The 19897-nt window shown below is 52.8% G+C and overlaps 1 protein-coding gene across 6 annotated transcripts in view; it reads left to right on the plus strand.

Moving 5' to 3' along the window:
• Window positions 1–19897, plus strand: part of GRIK4 (glutamate ionotropic receptor kainate type subunit 4) — a 410487-nt gene that overhangs the window by 290432 nt on the left and 100158 nt on the right. For all 6 annotated transcript variants that reach the window (XM_082683693.1, XM_082683692.1, XM_082683690.1 and 3 more), the window contains 3 exons: window positions 8152–8313; window positions 18217–18369; window positions 19059–19163. In XM_082683693.1, coding sequence (XP_082539819.1) covers window positions 8152–8313; window positions 18217–18369; window positions 19059–19163 — 420 coding nt within the window. The remainder of the gene's footprint in view (window positions 1–8151; window positions 8314–18216; window positions 18370–19058; window positions 19164–19897) is intronic.

The following is a 19897-nucleotide window of genomic DNA, read 5'->3' on the forward strand; positions in this document are numbered from 1 at the left end:
TGAGATAGGGAACGTGATAGAATGGGAGAAACAGAGAAGGAGTTATTAATTCTGGACCAAATGATGGGTGGATAAGGGTCACATTCGCAGATAAGCAACCAAGGGAGGGGGTCAGATTGGGGGTGCGAGATAAGGAGTTCAAGTTTGGGAGAGACATCATCTTATGGATATCTTCCATCAATCCAGCTTCATAATAATGGCTTAAGAAATTGGAATCCTCTGGTGTTCTCAGTACTCCTGGGGTTCTCACCAGAAGTTGTCAGTCATTAACAACCTCATTGAAGGGCACATGCATTAGAGTTCATACCGTGTCTCCTGGTGACCTAGTTCTGAGTACACACTTGGGAGACATGAGATAATCAGCACTGATCTTATATGCCAGTACCTGGATCTTAATCCCACCTGTCTTCTGGGCAAGATGGTTAACATCCAGGCGCCTTAGTTCCTTTTTCCCCCAAATGGGGATATGAATGTCCTGTCCGGTCTGAGTGTGCTTGTGAGGACCAGAAGTGATACGTGGAAGTGTCTCGTAAGCTATGTGGAACCATGTCCACAGCAGTAGTAAATGTTATTAATTCAGTAAGAAATTGATGTTTAATGAATGGCTTGTGATTTGTGTGGTGCAAGCTGCTGGTCTCCTCCCTCAGGCAGCAAGAGGCCAGGGCTGGGCACAGAGATGAAGGGACCAAGGGCAGATTCCTCGTTGAAAGCAGCCAAAAAGCAAGGGTATGTTTGAAATGTCATTGTTAAGAATAGAAACCAGTTCTGGAGGGAAAGGGTCTATAAAGACAATCACAGCCTGATTGGGTCCCGGTGGCCCAATTGGGGGACATTTCAGAGGTCATCAGGCATCAGGATGGCACCATTTAGGGGTTGCCCGTGGCCTGGCGGGAAGGGAGCTCTTAGATTCTTGGGCTGCTGAGGATTTTATGCAGGACTGGAGAGGCTCATCTTCGTGGCGTGTCTGGTGGCCTCCGCGGTCTCCTCATTGCCTGTTAACAATGCCTCAAAGGGCACGCAAGATGCCTGCCTCGAGCGATTGTCATTGTTCCTTCTACTAATACTAGTAACTCAAGGAATTCATATAATCTTTTGAATCAATGGAGGGCTTTTCCTGTGTGTTATCTCTTTTAAGCCTCACATCAGTACCGCGGAGTGTCATTTCCCCCACTTCGTACCGAGAAAACTTGTCTAATTAAAAGAGATAAAAAATGAAGTGATTAAAAAATGTAAAAACCAAGACTGGTTTTGCAACATGGGTTTATGTTGAGGAAAATCCAGGACCAGATACCCAGAGAGACAGTATATGCCTTCGAATGTTCTAGCTCTGCATTGATACCTGTTCTGTCCGGAACAATTATTCTCCTAATCATTTCATTAAACCAGCGAGCCAGCTTTTGGTGTCACCGACTTTCTCTAGGCACTAAGGACACAGCAATGAGTGAGACTGCCCAGTGAGTGAGATGGCAGGGAAGCATCTGTGCCTCAAATGATGGTGACCTTAGAGGGGTTTTAAGGATGACTGAGGCTCCTGAAGGACTCATGCCAGATGGTCAAGGTTATGAAGCAGCATCATCACCTTCTTCCCTCTGCACCTTAGCCACACGCACCTTCAGTTCCACCACCTTTATTTCCAGGCCCCCCTCTCCACCTGTGTCCACCCGGTGTTTGCTCCTGTCCCTTCTCTGGGCTCTTCACGCTGAATGGGGTGGAGCAAACCTCCCTCTCCCGGGTCCTCAAGATCATCGCTCAGTGGCTCAGTCTGGGGCCCCGCCCCAAGCCCCCAGACCCCTATGTAATTAAAATCCTTCTCATGGAGAGATTTAGTGGATGTTTGGTATGTTCAGGCTACAGGTGTTCATTTTGTAGCCGTGAATCTTCTCATCGGTCTTTAAGTTGAGCTCTACGTCCTGAAATCAATTGTAACCCAATTTTCCAGCTGTTTTTATAGCATCTCACAGTGAACTCGGAGGGCCTCTGGTGGTTGGTGCTTCCACATGGAGGCGAGTGGGGGGGATGAAAACCTGGAGCGTTGGCTTTGACGTCAGCTGGGCCTGGCTTTGAATCCAGTCCCCTTTGTTCACAGCCATGTGCCCTAGGGAGAGCCGCTTCACTGTTCTGGGTCTTGAGGCTGCTGAAGGCAGCCTCACAACGGCAATGATCGCTCCTGTGTCATCGGGCTGCTGTCGGGAGGAATGGAAACCCGGCTCAGAAAGTGCTCGGCTTTGCCAGGCCCACAACTGGTGGTCACTGCGTTGTAGCAATTATTATTATTCTAAGTATTGCTTTGTTATAATTATTTATGGTTGGAAGATCTGGAACTTCAAGCCTTCTGTCTTGACACAAATAGCCACACCGTGCAATTAACACCTTATGGTGACTTGTTTAGCAAAACTTTTCCCATTTGACGAGTAGCTAAAAAAAGCTTCTTAGAGAGTGAGAGAGAGGAGAAGCCCCCAGGCCAAATATTTCCCTTTGTCAGGATCCAGCCAGTGGCATAGGATCGGGGAGAAAGGGGGCAGGGTGGAGGGTGAACTGTGTTTGGGGAGAACAGGAATCAGATGTCATGAATGCCTAACGGTGCACGAGCCACTTTCCGTGGATTACCCCGGCAAGGCAGATGTACTTTTCCTGCATTTTACAGGTGAATAGGCTGAAATTCAGAGAGGTTACTGACCTGCGCAGCATCTCCCAACCAGTTTGTGGCCAAGTCAGGATTGGAACCCAGGATCATCTTAGTTCTTTTTACTACAACCCGACGTGTCCTGATGAGACTGCCACATTGCACAACTCCAGGGGCTGCCACTCTCACTGTTGTGGATGTCAACGGCACCTGGGAGTTGGGCAGTGGCGTAGCCCTAGCTCCTGAGATCAGAGGTGTGGTCTCAGATAACGGGCTGTTGCAAAGGAGAAATGATGAAGGCCGGACCTGGTGGGGTTGGAAAAGGAGGGACAGATTCAAGAGATTCAGGGAACATTTGAGAGACAGATTTGACAAAATTGCCCACTGACTGGAAATGGAGTTAAAAGATGAGGAGGATTTGCAGTTTGCAGCTTATGTCGCTGGGGGAATAGCAATACGCTTCCTGGGTTAGGAATACAAGGGAGAAGGGGCTGCCGGGCTGCCGGGGAGACAGAACATCAGAGATTGTCACCTCTGCTCACTTCCCATTTTGCCCAGACCCAGGCCCAGGCGATGTAGGGGTAGGGGATGGGTTGTATCCAGGGGCCCATGTTTTACCTTCTTGCTTTTCTTCCTAAAGTCGAGCACAGAAACTGAATCTGGATCATTCAAAGTTCTTGTGCTTTTAACTCTAGTCGACTGACCTTGTCCCCTGACCCACAGCCTGCCCTTGCCCTTGGCTCTGTGGCTGGAGAGCCAGGAAGTCCCTGCAGGTGGCTGGTGAGTGGATGCCTGTTGGTGGACCAGGACACTGGAAATGTCTCCCCTGCTGGAGAAAGTGAGGGGCGCTCCCTAGGTTGTACCATTCCCGATGACCTCTCCGTGTCGCTCTCAAACCCTTAGCCATGAGGCTTTCCTTCCAGGCCTGTTCAAAATGGCCCTCATTCAAGGGTAACCATCCCCTGTATCCATTTGTAGCTGTGACATGAACTTTGATGGCAGTTATGTAGTTCCCTGCAAATCTTTGCACACTCAAAAATTCACACACACACGCACACACACTCTCTCTCTCATACATGTGTGCATGCATACACATTTAAAAATGTTCTAATGTGAAAGTCAAAAGATAAGAAAACAAGCTGTCCGGAGTTTGTTTTTCAAGATACAACAATGCAACCTCCAGAGGATAATCAGGGCGTGGTGCAAATTTTACTCATGTTTGTACATCTTCTGTGGGATGAAGACAGCAGACTAGGAGACTAGGTAAGAGTTAGGCGCCCTGAGGACCCCGGGGTCCTCGGTCAGTGAGAAACGTCTTCAATCAACAGCTCTGAGCCAGCATTTAGCAGACGGCTTGCGGGCGTCAGGCACTCTGCTGGGGGCAGCATGGGGTTCAATGACAAGCCTGACATTGTCGTTCTCTGTAAACATACAGGCCTTTGGAGGGAGAGAGGCCACGAGAAGGTAATGGCAGTGCAGGGGATGTCACAAATCCATGCAGATTTGGGGTCACTGTAGATCCGCGTTTGGTCTGTTCTGCCGCTCAGCTTTACCAGGTGGCCCCTGGCTCTGTTCTTCACCCTGGTTCCCCTCGTGTCACAGCAATGGACTCTAGTCCCATTGGGAGCGGGGACCCTCAGGATTTCCCTTCCTGAACCATTTATAAGAAGAGAATGAAGGCCCCCCCTCCCCCCCAGTAAGAACCTGTTTAACCCCAGGACTTCCAGCCCTTTCTCTCATTTCAAGTACGATTGCAGCCAGCGGACTGTGTGGTCGGTGGGGAGGGGGCACAGGGAACCAAGTGAGCCAGGTGTGCTTTCCTACAGCTTGTGGTGGGCAGCAGGAACCAGATGGCTCTTAATCCTGAAATTGTTAATTTTATGAACTATCCCTCTCAGCACAATGTTTCCGCCACTTGATTTGGGGGTATATAATCCATATTTTCTTGAATGTGTTTGGAGTAGCATTTCCCAGGGCTCCTGGGTGGCTCAGTCGGTTAAGTGGCTGATGCTTGATTTCTGCTCAGGTCATGATCTCAGCATCGTGAACCCCAGCCCCACGCCAGGCTCTCTCTCCCTCTCTTTCTTTCACTCTTCCCACTTGCACACACACAGTTCTCCCGCACCTCTCCCTCAGAAAAGAGTAGCATTTCCCAAAGTACATTTTGTAGAATACTTCTGTGAGACCCTCGTGGGTTTGGGGAGAAAGAAGTGTTCCATGGTAATACATTTGGAGGGTTCTGGGTTGAACAAAATTTAAACAAGCTACTTTCCTGCAGGATTTCTTTAAGTTTTTCATACTGCTAGTGTGCGTGATGAATCTTGAAAATACAGATATAAATAATATGCAGTGTCTTCTCACCTTAAATGGGAACCTTGTTTCTGTGAAATTTCTCTTAACATCCTGGAAAAGCCAGTGTCCCCAGGAATACATTTGGGCAAAAACTGGCTTAGAAGGTGTTCATTGTATAGAAACTGGCAGTGGTCAGGGGTTTCCCATTATTCATTTAGAGTTCAGCCCTCAGCAGCAGCAGAAGAGTCCAAGTTTAGACATAAAGAGGCACTTCCTACCTGAGAGGGCCCTCAGGGAGTAGAGTCTAGAGTGTCCCTGGAAATTATGATAAGAGAACACACCATCCCCTTTTTTGTCCTTTTAAAAGTAAGCTCTCCCATGAGTCATTATAAATAGAATGAATTATGAAGGAAGCTCCTGGATCTTTTTATCTTAAGGGGAGCCTTTGAAAAAAAGATATAATTGAGGGATAAGAAGGTAGGAATTAAAAGCAAGAAGACAGACGGGCTGACTTCTAAAAGGGTCGTCTCTAAGTGCCTGTAATTAACTCATTCAGTCTTCCTCTGCCCAGAGCACAGAATTGAAGGAAACACCTTCCTAACTCATGTTTCCTAAATAAGTGGAACTACCGTTGAGGGCCGGAAGGTGCCCGAGAGCTCAGGGTCGTATATCGGTCACTGTCCTACGTTGAACACTTCCATGTGCAAAATATAGTGTAAAGCCTTTTGCGTGCATTTCCCATGTTTCTTGAAACAGCCTGTTGGGTAGCTCTCAGGATGGTTCTCATTTTAAAATGAGGATCTGAGGCCCAGAGAGGTCCTTCCCTAAGGGCATCCAGTATGGTGCGGAACCTAGATCTGAACGCCAAAGCCCTTACTCACTATACGCACCTATTGCCATGGGGAGTGTGTAGACATCTGAGACATCAGGGCTCCCTTGAGATGGGCCTCCTTCCATCAGGAGGTGTCAGAGAGAGGGTGGAGGGGAGGAGTGATGAGGAAAGCCAAGGGAGAGGGGGCACCTTCCCGCTGATGAGACCCCTTGGTTGCCTGACAGCAGCCTGGCTCTGTGCCCCCGCCACCTCCCCCCCGGTCCCCTTGCCAGATGCATCTCTTCTTATTAGCCATCTGCCCCTCGTGCTGCTGGGAGCCCACAGCGCACAGGCAGCTGCCCTGTTCGAGAGCCCAGAGATAATATCAGCTTATGAGTCAATACGTTCTCTGGCACGTCTGTGTTCCCCTAACGGGAATGCGGCAGGATCCAAAATATACTTAATCCTTAACTGGCTCCACGCTGTCAGGGGTTGGAGGCTCCAAAAGAGCCTTTGTCATTCTAGTTTGTAAGCTGTGGTTCATCAGGCTGGACTCTGGGCCGGGAGCTCCGGCCCACGGCCTCAGGCCTTGGCAGCGGCTACCATAGGTGAGTGTGCAGGGACAGGCCAGGGGCCCCAGCCGGGCTATGTCTTAAGAAAAGGAGTCTGCAATGCGGTGTAAGCAGTGCTTCGGCCCAGCCGGAAAGGAAGCCCGGGGCTCCTGCCATCTGTCCCGATAGGCTGAGTGGCTGTTGGGTTTGTCCTGGGCTCTGTAACTACAGAGCTCTGTGCAAGGTGCTCGAAATGAGCGTGCATTGGGTGTGACTTCAGGGCATGAACATGACCTGACCTGTGCTGGAAGCCACTCTTCCAGGAGCAGGATTGGTGAGCTAAGTAAATGCACACCTGCTTTGCCGGGTTTCCTCACACACAGCCTTGGAGGGCCCGCACACCTTGAGCTCAGCCCTGCCAGAGGAGGGCGATTCTTCTCCCTTTGACATTGACCAGCCTCCATGGGACTCGTGCCTGCAGGTTTTATCTTGCTGGGAGAGCAGCTGACTCCAGCCAGCCTGGGCCCTGGAAGAGGGCGGTGGCTCCTGGGAGCATGCCCTTGAGCTTTTAAATGTCACTACCCTGGATGGGGTCTCTCTGACTCCCTCATTCAAAGCAGCTTCCCCTACTCCACTATTGTTCCCATAGATGGCTGAAATTCTGTTTTTTGTGTGTGCTTACTGTCTGTCTCCTCCAAGAACCCACAGCCTCCTTGAGAGCAGGACATGAGTCTCTCTTGTTCGAATCTTTTGTGCCTGGAACATCTTTTGTGCCTGGGTCTGGCTCATGATAAGTACTCGAGTATCTGTTAAATGAATGGGAAAATGTAATAATAAGCGAAGGCACAACCCTATGGGCAGACCTCCAGGCTGAGATTCTTCGAAAGCAAACCTGGCTTTGTCACTCCCCTGACAACAGTCCCCTCCGATCCCAGCCCCTATAGGATGAAGTGTGGGTTTCCTCACCTGCTGGCCAGGCCGCTGAGCTCTGACCTCTGCTGACCTCCCAGCCTCCTCTCTTCCTGTTCCCTCACCCCTGTATCCCCCGTGCTCACCCGGCAACTCCCAAGCATTGCTGTGCATGTGACCTTGGGACCTACTGAGAAGGCGGACTCCCAGCCCTCAGCTCAGCTGATTCGGATTCAGTGGGTGTTGGGTGGGGCCCAGGAATTGCCATATTTTTTAAAAAAGATTTTATTTATTAATTTAACTCACAGAGAGAGATCAAAGTAGGCAGAGAGACAGGTAGAGAGAGAGAGGGGGAAGCAAGTTCCCAGGACCCTGAGATCATGAGCTGAGCCGAAGGCAGAGGCTTAACCCACTGAGCCACCCAGGCACCCCGATATTTTTTTTTAAAGCTATCTCGGAGAGTTCCAATGGCAGGTGGTCCGGGGACCACACTTGGAGCAGTGCTGCCTGGTCCGAGTACCCGGCAGGCAATTGGCTGACAGGGCCACAATTTCTCACCTCCGTGCCTTCCAATCACAGCCGCCATGGGGACTTCTTTCTGGAATCACCTTTGTCCATCCTCATTTGCCACCCAGAGGATGCCTCTGCCTCCTTCAAGGCTCAGCTCAAAGGGTCACACCATCCGTGCATACAGTCCTGCTTCCCCCACGCTCATTGGACTTTTCCTCTCCCCATGCCATGCACGTTAAACGTACCCCTTTCTTAGAGATCATGCTACTTATTTCTCTCCTCTCCCAACACTGTGAGCTCTCAGAAGAGCCACCCATGGTTCTCTCTGGATCCTGAGTACCTAGCAGAGTGCCTGCCAGCAAACATTCATGGGACTAGAAGGAGAGCCCTGGACGCGCTCCATCCCCATGCCTCTGCCCTTGCTAACCCCCTTCTCTGACTCACGGGTCTTGCAGGAGTTCTCACTGCAGAGAATGGACAGCCTTGTGGATGACCGGGTCAACATTCTGGGATTTTCCATCTTCAACCAGTCGCATGCTTTCTTCCAAGAGTTTGCCCAGAGCCTCAACCAGTCGTGGCAGGAGAACTGTGACCATGTGCCCTTCACAGGGCCTGCTGTAAGTACCCGCCGAGTACTGTGCCTGTTTGCCTCCTCCCGCAGGTACCCTCCTGGGGTCCAGCCCGGTCCAGGCCCCCGCTCAGAGAGAGATGTGTACCAGTGCTGGGAAGTGGTTACAAGGGAGGTTTGGGGAGGAATGAGCTGTGAGCAGAAAGCTTCTTGGAGGCCCGTAGGGAGAGCCCTGTGCAGAGGGACGGATCTGTCATTGAGTGATATCCTGATGTCCGTGCATGTCCTGTGGCCAGACTCCCGATCGTGCTGTTGCTGAGAACTGTCTGAATTGAGGATCCACAGTCCTCCTCTTGGAAGGTACTTGTGGCTCATCAGGTCCTCATTTTTCAGGATAGGAAACCAAAGCCCAGCCTGGGAATGGGGCTCGGGGTGGGGACGTGGAGGTCTTGTTCAAAGGTGAACATCAAGCCTTTCGAAGGGTGATGGTAGATTCTGAGATGTCCTCACTCCTGGTGCAGGGCTCTCTCCATCCTGCTGGACCACTGCTCTGAGCAGGAGCTCATGCAGAGAGGCTATCCTGTGCCCTCACCCATGTTCTTCCTCTTTGAACTTCCTTCCTCTGTTCTATGTGTGATGGAAGCAGAGTTTTCCCCAGCATAGTGCGCTGGGTTTGATGTCCTTATTCTGTGGGGCAGGTCCAGTATGCGGGCTTGTGTCCGTCTGTTAAAAGGTGAGATCTCAGGAGACCAGGATTGTCTGGCTTTCTAGGTCCTGTCCCCCCCGTGTTACATTTAAGCCTCCCAAAGCCTCATAAGATAGCTCATGTGATGCTCTTGTAACTTTTCCAAGGTCTGCTTTCAGTATCTTCACTTTGCCGATGATGTAACTAGGCCCAGAAAGGTTAAGTAAACAGCCCAGGTCACACAGCTAGTAAGCAGAGGAACCAGCATCAGAACTCAGGTCAAAGTTTTAATCGCTATGCTGTTTTCCCCCTTCTAGGAGCTTCATTTGTGGTGCCACTGCACACTGGCCTGGCAAAGTGAGAGTAGTTAGTGGGTGTGTGTCGAACGAATGAGGGAATCAGGGAGGAGGAAGGCGGAACAGTGAGCTAGAGACAGAACAAATTGGAAAAGAGGTAGGCCCAGGAGGTGGCAGTGGAACCGGACACCCTCCTGGCGTGGGACCTTCCCTGGAGGGCTCCTAAAATAGGAGCAAGACCTGGCTTTGATACATGTCCAGGGGCAAGGGTGTTTCTGGGTATTTGCACAAACGGACACCTAATTAGTGGTTGGCCAAGGTCATGATCCAGAGATAGGCTTCCTGAAGGCAGGCGCGTGGATGGAGGGCCCTTCCAGCAAGCCGTGTACCTCAAGGACTGCGTAGGCTGCAGGCAGTCCTTGGAAGGAAGGAGTAACTAAGGGGTCAGAGCTCATGCAGAGCTCAGGGAGCTGTGAGCAGGGAGCCGGGTAGAAGGACACTTGAGAACTGAGTTTCAGGAACAGTTTAAGGAGCACATTCCGACGAAGTATTTTAGACCTGAAAGAGGTGAGAATCCACAGGAGGGACTTGGCAGGGGTGAGACATCGGAAGGAAAGGGCTTCTCCCCACCAGTAGATGGGTTTGGGACGGCCCAGGACATGCTCAAGCATGGTAGGACGAGGCTCGTCCCTCCCAGCCGGATGCAGACCTGTCCCCTGCTCTCCCGGCCGGTCTTGCAGCCATGGCTCCCAAATTCTGATGAGGTGCTGGCAGCCTGGGAAGGCTCACGGGGTAGTACCAGGAAAGGAAGCAAAGCTTGCTGCCTGCTCCTCAGCCCAGACTCCTCCACATTCGGCACCTGGCCTGGTGAAATAAAGAAGTCTCTGGGCCATATTTCTAGTTGCTCTCAGAGGGGCTCAGCTCTTCCATTAGCGCTCACAACGACCACAGGCAGGCAGAGGAGAGGCCTGCCCAGGACCCAGTGAGAGGGCTTGCAAGGACTTGACAGGCAGGCCAGCTGAGGACCGGCCATGCTCACATGCGCCTGAGAGACCACTGGCCTCGGAGGCACAGAGGACCTGGATTCAAACACTGGCCTTGCCGGGTTCTTGCTCTGTGATCTTTGGTAGTTCCATAACTCTTCTGAGCCTCTGATTTTTTTTTTTTTTTTAAGATTTTATTTATTTATTTGCCAGGTTAGAGAGGCATCACAAGTAGGCAGAGAGGCAGGCAGAGAGAGGGAAGCAGGCTCCCTGTGAGCAGAGAGCCCTATGCGGGGCTCAATCCCAGGACCCTGAGATCATGACCTGAGCTGAAGGCAGAGGCCTAACCCAGGCGCCCCTGAACCTCCAATTCTTTACCTGTCATTTGGGGCTGATTCTGCTCGACCATTTTAGGAGATTTTTCTGAACATAAAATGGAACATAAGTCTATCTTCAAATCAGTTATTCACTAAATGAGCTTATTTTACACGTTATAGGGCCTCCTCAGGGAGAAGTATTAAGAGATGTTTCTGGTAGTTTTTGCTGTATAAATGCCGAGTAACAATCAACCCCCAAATCGCAGGAGCATGTGACGTGCAGCCCTCTTGTAAGTTCATGGATCTGTACATCAGATCGGCTTGTCTGGGGCTTGTCTGGGGCGTGAGGGAGGATTAGCTACAGATTCCTAACCCAGCACATCTGAGCCCTTCTCTCTGTGAATCCGGCCTCACATCTTCTCAAGGCAATGGCAGGGCTGTGACAAAGCAAGTAGGAATGCACCAGGCTTTTTAGTGCTAATTTCCCAGAATGGGCACACAGCGATTGCCATATCATGTTGCTGGCCAAAGAAAGGCACACAGACACTTTCAAAGTCAGGGAATGAGGAAACAGACTCTGCGCTTTTGGAGAAGGAAAGTAAGGAGTCAGAAGGAAAAGACCTGAGTCCAGGGTAGAATGAAGGATGGGGACCCAGCCCGTAATCCACCCTGGTGAAGCAGAGCCAAAGCCTTTACCTTTCGGGATTCGTGATGTGTGAAGTAAGATCTGCCTCCACCGCTAGTTAAATGGTCCTTGTGGGATCTTGCCCTGTGGAACCCGAGTGAAGCCCCTTAGTTCTGCCTGGAATGGTCAGGGAAGGCTTCCCGGAAGAGGGGGATGCAAAGACCACATTGCTGCTCGCTGCACGTGCAGGACACCGTGCAGGGTGTGAAGGCATCCAGGGTGGAGCAGGGGCCGCCTGTCCGGTCACACGGAAGTAGCCCTCCTGATCTCATTTTTGTCCTTCCCCATTCAGTCTCGGACCTCCCCAAGCCTCAGCGTCCTGTGCTCCCCAAGAATGTGGGGGACCTTCAGGGAATGAGGGTTTCTCTGGAGGCTCCCTCCACATTTGGGGTGGAGAACAAGAGTATAAGCCTACTTCAGAGGGGCGATGTGAAGAGATGAAGTGTGAGCCTGAGACCCAGCCCCGGTCCCCAGGAGAGGACAGTCCGTCCTGTGTCCCGGATTGTGGTGCTACCTCAGTCAGCTTTCTCTTGGCCGAGCCCTGCTGTTTTCTTGCCGACGAAATAGGGATGTATGTTCTTCCTAGCTCAGGACACCAGGGTGCTCATTCCATGTGTTTCAACCGTGCACAGAGCTGAGGAACCCTGGAGCGCCTCCCACAAAATTATCCCACCTCGACCTCTTCTTGTCCTATTCATGACATCCTATTGCAGATGAGAGTGGTCACACGCCCTTAGTTTGGTAAATGGAGAAACTGAGGCACAGAAGAAGGAAATTAGAGCCCAAGACCGCCTCTCTGTGCCAAGAGCCTTGCAGCCACCATCTCCGTGCCTCTGAGGAGGAAGGGAAGCTGTTACAGAAACTCCTCACCTGGAAGAATATGGAAAGAAGGCTCCCAGCTTCAAACAGCAACAAATCCTTCTCAAGGCTTCTCACTTAGCAACTGCCTTTTGAAAAGCAGTGCCTCTTCCTGTCTCTTTGGGGGTTGAAATTCCCAGCACAAACAGCCCAGCCCTTTCATTTGCTGGGGAGCTGGAAGGCGAGAAATAATCAGTTCCAGGAAAGCCCAGGTCCGTCTCTCTCCCCATCCAGCTTTCTAAAAAGGCTGCAGCCAGCCAGCTCCTCCACGAGGACCCGCTCTCTCCTGCCTCCAGGGTCCTCTTCTCTCTCGAAGTTCCCCTCTGCGCGCTCTGTCTCAGGTCCGGTCTCTCTCCCTTCTCGTGCCTTCTCTCTGGACTCTTTCCTTCTCCTTTTCCCCTCCCCCAGTCACATCCTTCCCTTCTCTTCCCCTTCCTCTCCTGCCCTCCACCTGCCTTCTGCACCCTTGGCATCTCTCTTGTCCCGTTTCTCTTCCTCCTGAATTGTGTGCCCCCCTTGTGTGCAGAGCAGCTGCTCTGAGGACACAGAGAGGGAGCATCTGAGCTGAGGGGTTAGTCATCAAGAAAGAGAGCGAGCGAGCTGGACTCAGCACACAGGGACACACACACACACACACACTCCGGCCCGGGAGGCATCTCCAGGTGGCTGACAGCACGTTTCTCTCTTGCCTCCCGCCTGACGCTGTGCGAGCTGTGGGCGGGGGAGCTGGGGATGGAGACACATACCCACTATTTCACGTGCCGTTCCCATTAATCACACTGCAAAGAACAAAATTCGTAGAAAATCGTTAAAATTACAGATGGCTAGGTTAAGTAATTAGAATTTAGGCTAAAACAGATGTTTGTAATTAAGTGTTTATTTCATTGAATGAAACCCAGATTGTACGGACTATTCGATGAGATTTTAATGGCTCCTGTCCTGGTCTGATTTGGGGGGACAGAGTTTAAGCTACAGAGGTTCAGAGACGAATGGGCATCCGAGAGAAGGGGATCCCAGTGGTCTGGGTGAGCGAGCTGCCCGGGGAGGGGGAGATGAGGTTTACAGGGGTGTGTTTGGAAGATATTCTTATTTTTCTTTCAGAGGAGGGGGCGGAAACTCAGCCACTGTTCCCTGCGTCAGATTGATTTCATCTTAATTTATACAGTCTTTCGTTCCCCTAAACAATTTACAAACAGCTCAAAAGGAAATAACAATGAAGAACCAAATGATAATATAAAAACAAGGGAAATCAAGAGTCCCTTGCCAACGACATTTTGGTGCCAAGAAAAGAGGAGAGGATTTTAAACAAGGATTGAGCCGTTCGGGGGATTTAATATTTAGAAGATCAGGGGCAGGGGAAGCAGAGACAAGACGAGAGAGGCGTGCGCACAGATGGGGCACGGAAGACACGGAAAGACAGAGGCAGGTGGGGAAGGGAAGGGCCATGGGATGGGAGACGGGCAGGAGCAGGAACGAGGGGAGTCTCCGTCCAGACTGGAGACAGGGACGGAGCGCTGTGTTGGTACCAGAGCCGCCTTCTCCCAGGTGCAATCCTGAGTGCTTGCCGGAGCTAAACCAGTAAATAATAGCAGAGAGCCAAAGCAAGGAGAGCAGCAGGCTGCTTTGGGGTGGCGATCTGCAGTGAGCCCAACTGTTGATGAGACAGAGATCCTAGGCCCTCCGGTCAGAGGTGGACCTGGCTGAGCGGAGGAGATGGGCATCTGGGGCGGGCTGGGTGGCGGGGCTCAGAGAGGCAGCTGGAGGATCCGGGCAGAGGGCCTGGGAGCCTCACCAGGAGTCTGCGAGACAGGGGCTGTGTATGGAGGACTCTGAGGAGACCCAGCTGGGAGGGATGGTGTTCGGGGGCTTAGAAGGTTTCTGCTCGGATGGACCCAGGTTCAGCCGTAGAGAGGACCCGTGAAGCCCGGGGCTCACTGGGGACTGCCACCGTGTCACCTCTCTGAAGTCAGTATGCAGATGGAGAGGAGACAGGAAACTTGAGGCTGACCCCCTTCCACTCACCCCTGCCCCCATCATCCCTCTCGGCTTCCGTTCCTAGAAGCGCTGGCAGATACCACGAAGGTCCCAGAGCACAGGATGCCCAAAGAACACTGTGGACGGGCACGTGCCCCACTCCCAGCAGCCGGATCATTTGCTAATAAGAGAACATCAGCCAAGAAAACCGCATCCCAGACGAGTGGGAACAGCAAGCAGGAGACAGGAAGGAGCCTGGGGGCTGGTGGGAGGGTGTGAGGAATGGCGTGGAGAGCGGCGTCTGCCAGTCTGCAGGGACTGGGGTCTGCCAGGGACCAGCACACAGCCTCCTGAGAAGAAGGGCCTCTAGAGGGGGATGAGGGGGCCCAGGCCTCTCTGAGGGAAACCGTGCCCTGGGAGGAAGGTGGTCCCTGGGGCCTTGGTACTGGCTAAGGTGCATTCAGCTTCCAACAAGGAAAGTCTTGTATTAAATTGCTTTATGCACCAAAAGGAAACAGGTGACCTTGTGTCACAGCAAGTTGGGAGGGAAGGCAGGCTCTGGATGGATGTTTCTGGAAACCCAGTTTTCTTCTGTTCCTCCGTCCCCTCTGTCAAGCCAGTGCTCAGGCCAGAGCCAGGCAGGCGCCGTGTCCTGATGCGGCAGTGCCGAGAGGAGAAGGAAGGACTCCCTCTCTTGGAGAGTTCTGGGAAGTGATCCCTCCCCGCTGGTCTCCGTTCCTGTCTCTGGGGATCCGAATTGGGCCGCTGGCCCGTTCCCGAATCAATGATGGCGATGATGGAAGGATTCCTGGACCACTCAGGATCCCCTGAGAGCTGGGGGTGGATTGGCCATCCCTGCAGCAGGTGGGGAGTGGAGGAGACCCGCGCACAGTGGGAGGAGCTCTGCTGGGGAGGAAGAAGGAGAGAATGGGTGCTGGGTAGGCAATCGATGGTCCTCTCCCACTGCCGCCTCTGTCCTGCCCTGTCCTGTTCTCACGACGTTTCTAAGTGGCTCTTTACTGAGAGGCTAGTATGAGGACAGACAACCAGTTGGACCAAGGGGCAAATTGGGTGATGGCCAAACCCAGGACGAGAGAGAGGCCTGCCCACTACCTTTCCTTACCCCCAGCGCTGGCCCACGAGTCTCACGCTCCTGTCTGCTGTTGAGAAGGTCACCACGTCGAGAAGACTGCCCATGTTGTCCCGGGAGGCTGGGCATGTGAATAAATCTGACAGGGTAATGACTCACCACCGGTTTCTCGAGGGGACGGAAGGACAATGTCGTAGACACAGAAGGAAACCAGACTGGAGAAAGGGTCCTGGGACTCCAGTCCTGGCCCTTCCTCTGTCCTGCTTGGTGACTTTGGGCAGTAGGTGAATTCTTCGAGCCTTGGTTTCATCACTGATAAAATAAGAGAGTAGGTCTCTTTGATGTCTAGGAGCCTTTCCTGCCTAATAGGCCGAGATTTTGAGACTCTCTGAATGGACAGATTAGTGGCAAGACAAAGGAGAAGGTGGGACAGAAATTAGTTTACTGTATCCTTTAAGTAGCCAAACAGAAGGATCTGGGGGCTAATGTCAGTGGCGGTAACCAACATCCCCCTCCTCGGGCCAATGTTTGTCTAAGCTGGAAAGGGAGAGTCTGTAGCATTGATCATTTCCATATGTCCTTTTGGCAAGGAAATGTGAGAGGTCCATTAATAAAGGAGCCACATGTGCTCGGGGGAAAATGAATTATGTGCAAAGGACAAGGACAGTTGTAGGCTCTCCGAGAAGCATTGAGCGCCTTGCAGGTGAGCCTGGGATCAATGAAGAAGGAGCTGAGCTGCAGAGGGGAAGGCGGTGGGGAGGAGAGAGCAGGAGGTGATGGGCAGGAGGGACTCTAGGGAGGTGGCCGGTCAGCACAGCTCAGCCTGACTGCAGAGCTTTCTACTGGTCCTGATCGCTCTGTTTCGTGCTCCTGCCTGCTTGGTCTTTAGGCCACAGGGCACTTCAGGGCCAGGGGACAGAAAAGGAGGGGTGAGGGAGCTGAGAGACCCAGCCCAGGCACAGCGGGTGCAGGGGCTCCTGCCCGTGTGGATGTCTTGAAGGAGAATGGGAGATGTTGTGGTCTCGGTGCTGCCACATCGTAGGAGCTGAATAAATGTGGAAAGAAGGAAAAGAAGGAGCCAGAGAGGGATGGAGAGGGGAAGAAGGAGGAAGAAGGCAGTTTTGCAATGCAAGTGAATGGGGATCAGGGCTGGGACGCTCTCTGGGCTGTTCTCCCTGTAATTGACTTTTAGAAAGAGGATCTGAAGTCAACACCGCTCCTCCCTCCCCCCACCAAGTCGCTGTCACAGCACTCCTTGCCCAACAGGCAGCTCAACTGCAGAGGGAATAAGTCCCTGTTCCCAGCGTGTTTCCTGCCTTGAGCTCCCCGTTCTTGCGACTCCCCGTAGCCTTCGTTCAGCCAGCACCTGCTCCCCGGGCTGACACCTGCCAGCACCCAGGGGGTACACAGTTGGCAGAACACGTTACAGACTCGCAAGCCAGGGGGCTGCCTCTCCTTTACGGGGAGCCGTTGTTCTCTCCAGGCTTCCAGCGTGCTCAGGATTACTCAGCACGTGCGTGAGGGCTGGGATCTAGACTCTGGATGTCCCCGTCCCCGCCTCAAGATGCTTACACTCTGTCTTGAGAGCTTGAAAAAAATCCCAGAGGTCATCACATGGTCTCCCTGCCTCCAGCCTTGGAGGGATCAGACTCTCAGGGCCTGGCCAGGGAGGAGGAGGTTATAAGAAGTGACAGATCTTGATATGACTGCCCCTACAGGGGATGGCCTCCCACTCAGGGCTCCTGTGCATTTTGTCCCTATTGTCATTTACACTCAGTAGGTTTTCTTGTTGGGGACTGTATGTGAACAGCCGAGTGTCGTTGTCCAGGGCAGGCAGCTTCTGATTTTCCGCCCCTACCCAAAGCAGCAAACATTGGGTTAATACATGGGGCAGGGCTTTGGCGGAGCCTCTGTGGGCAGATTTCACCCAAAACTTAATTCAGTTCTAGAAATGTGTCTTGGGGGGGCCTACCACATGCTGGGGCCCGGTGCTAGATGCTAGGTGGGGTATAGAGATGATGACCCTACCTGTTCCTGCCTGAAGAGCTTGCAGTTAGACTAGGGAGAAGAAAATTTGAACAAGCTGCCTGGGCTTCTACCCTGGGCTCTGACTCCCTCCGCAGAATCACCCCTACCTGCATTGCTGGTTTCTTGCCTCTTCCCCTCCCATGCGCCCCCCCAAGTGTGTCCCACACTTTGCACCCCTGTGCATGTCCAGTTCCACCTCTGGAGGCCCTTTTCCCTTTCCCCAGATCCAGTGATGTCTTTACCAAAATCCTTCAGTGCTCAGTTCCCATGCTGTGTCCTCCAAGAAATGTTTTCTTGATCACGCAACATAGTCTTCCTCTTTGGACCCCACCCTGCCCTGCCCTGACCTTTGTGTGTCCGCTCACTTGGTTTCACGTTACCCTTGTTTGGGTCCTGTCCCCCGCCCCGTACACCCTCTCCTATCCACGGCAGCCTCTTGCAGGAATAGAGTCTTGCTCAGTTTGGGTTTTGCGTTTACCAAGTGCTTTGTAAGTACCCATCACACTGAGTAGTACAGAGCAGTTGACCGACAGTAGGAATATCCAGGGAGACGCCATTTCCTGGGGTCTTCTAGGAGGAGGTGACCTTTGGCCGAGCATCGAGCAACGGGCAGATCTGAACGTAGTGTCCAGGTTTCTTCCCTCTTCCCGAGATCGGTAGCCCCATCCCCTTCTTGGGGATTTCGGACAACAACGGGATTTGCTACCTCCTTGGGGCAAAGAAAGAAAAAGACATCCTTGAAAGTGGTTGGGGCTCCAAGGGACAGCTGGGTGGTCCAATCCCAGAGAAGCCTTCGCCACCCCTGCCTGCCTCGGGCAAACGCCTGAATGCTTCGGGGAAGTGGAGCTGTCCCAGAGCCAGGCAGTGGCCCTGAGCAACAAACAAGTGCCCTTATTTCTTCTTTGTTTCTCTTTTCTCTTGTCCCCCTCCCTTCTTTTCTTCCTCCTTTCCCTTCTCCACCCCCTTCACACCCATCCCTCCTTCTCCCTGGGCCCCCCCGCCGCTGCCCTCCTGCCCGCCGTCCGCCCCCTCCCAGCTGTCCTCGGCCCTGCTGTTTGACGCTGTCTACGCCGTGGTCACCGCCGTGCAGGAGCTCAACCGCAGCCAGGAGATCGGCGTGAAGCCTCTGTCCTGCGGCTCGGCCCAGATCTGGCAGCACGGCACCAGCCTCATGAACTACCTGCGTATGGTGAGGGGCCGCTGGGGCCCCGCAGTCGGGGGTGGGACGCTCTGCTTGCTGCCCTGCGCCTCCAGGCCTTCTCGGAATATCCCAGCCCTGGATAAAACAGCCATCCACAGTGACACCATTCCCTGCACCGTGGGCCACCGTTGTTCCCTGATCCCTGACGCCCCACTGAGGAGGCATAGTCTGGAGCTGGCTTTCCTGGCCACATCCAGCTGTGGCTCCCCTGAGGGGATGGACATGGATCTCTAGGCCACGAAGAAGACCTCTCCTGTCAGAGAAGCCTGGTGCAGAGTGGGTTTTGCATTTAGAGTCAGGGGTTTCCTGACTCCCTGCAGACCCAAAGGTGGGTGAGCAGCTTCCCAAAAAGGATAGATTCTGTTAACAAATAGCCCTCTGGGGGAGGAACACAGGAGAACTGGAGTTCAGGCCGCCATCTTGGCACTGTGTTGTTTTATGTGTGGTCCTTGGGTGTGGGGCATCCTTCTCCGACTCCAGCCCCAGCCAAGTCTGAATTCATTCCAGAAACATCACATTTGTAGTCATAAGATCCCGTGGTTGAGAGACAGGCAGGAGAATGGACCTTGACGGTCTGCTTTCTCTCAGGCATCCTTAAATAGCCCGTGTGTGGAATGCTTAGAGCCAAGTAGGACACGGGCCCTATTTGGTGCTGTAACTCACTCTCTCTTGGACAGGTAGAATTGGAAGGTCTCACCGGCCACATTGAATTCAACAGCAAAGGCCAGAGGTCCAACTATGCCTTGAAAATCTTACAGTTCACCAGGAACGGTTTTCGGCAGGTAAGTCTGGCTCCACAGCCATGATGGCCCATCCTTCCTCATTGTTCCCTTCTGCGTCCCCAACCCTCCCATCCCATATCTCCTTGGCACCCAGGATGGCCCCTTCTCTCAGTTATTGCCGGGAGCTACAGGTTGCCTCCTATGCATGGCTCCCGGCATACACCAGCCTCCCCCACTTCCGGCCACCAAATCAGCTAGTGTGGGTCAGGGACTGCAGCCTCAGCAGAATACCAAGAAGGAGGCCATCATGCTCTGTAGGGGAAGGGGGGCAAGAGGGTATCACATAAGGAAGAAATTCCCAGGCCATGCCCACCATTTTGAATTATTCTACTCCTTGAGTTTCACCCTAACGCTGGAGCCAGCATCAGACTCCCGAGAGCACACAGGGAAGGAACCAACTGGGTCCCTTTGGTGTTGGAGTGGACGGGCAGCTCCCTCCTGCTGGCTCTTTCTTGACCGACCCACACCCACCCATGCTGCTCGCAGCCCTCCCCTCCTGTCTGCTACCTATCTTCTCCCATCAGCTCTGGATAGCTCGGTCCTCTGAAGCTCCTTTTCAACCCCTTACTGCTCCCTCCTTTTTCCATGAGCTCATTCTCCCTCTGTCCGGTCCTCTCACATCAGCGGAGACAGGGATCCGCACAGCCCCTCCAGGAGCCTCCCTGAAGGTCTCCCAACTGCCCCGTCATCTGGATAATCAACCCCCTATTCTTAAGCTAACCTTCCTCCAGCCT

This window comes from Mustela nivalis (assembly GCF_964662115.1).
Source record: "Mustela nivalis genome assembly, chromosome: 9".
NCBI classification, from domain to species: domain Eukaryota; kingdom Metazoa; phylum Chordata; class Mammalia; order Carnivora; family Mustelidae; genus Mustela; species Mustela nivalis.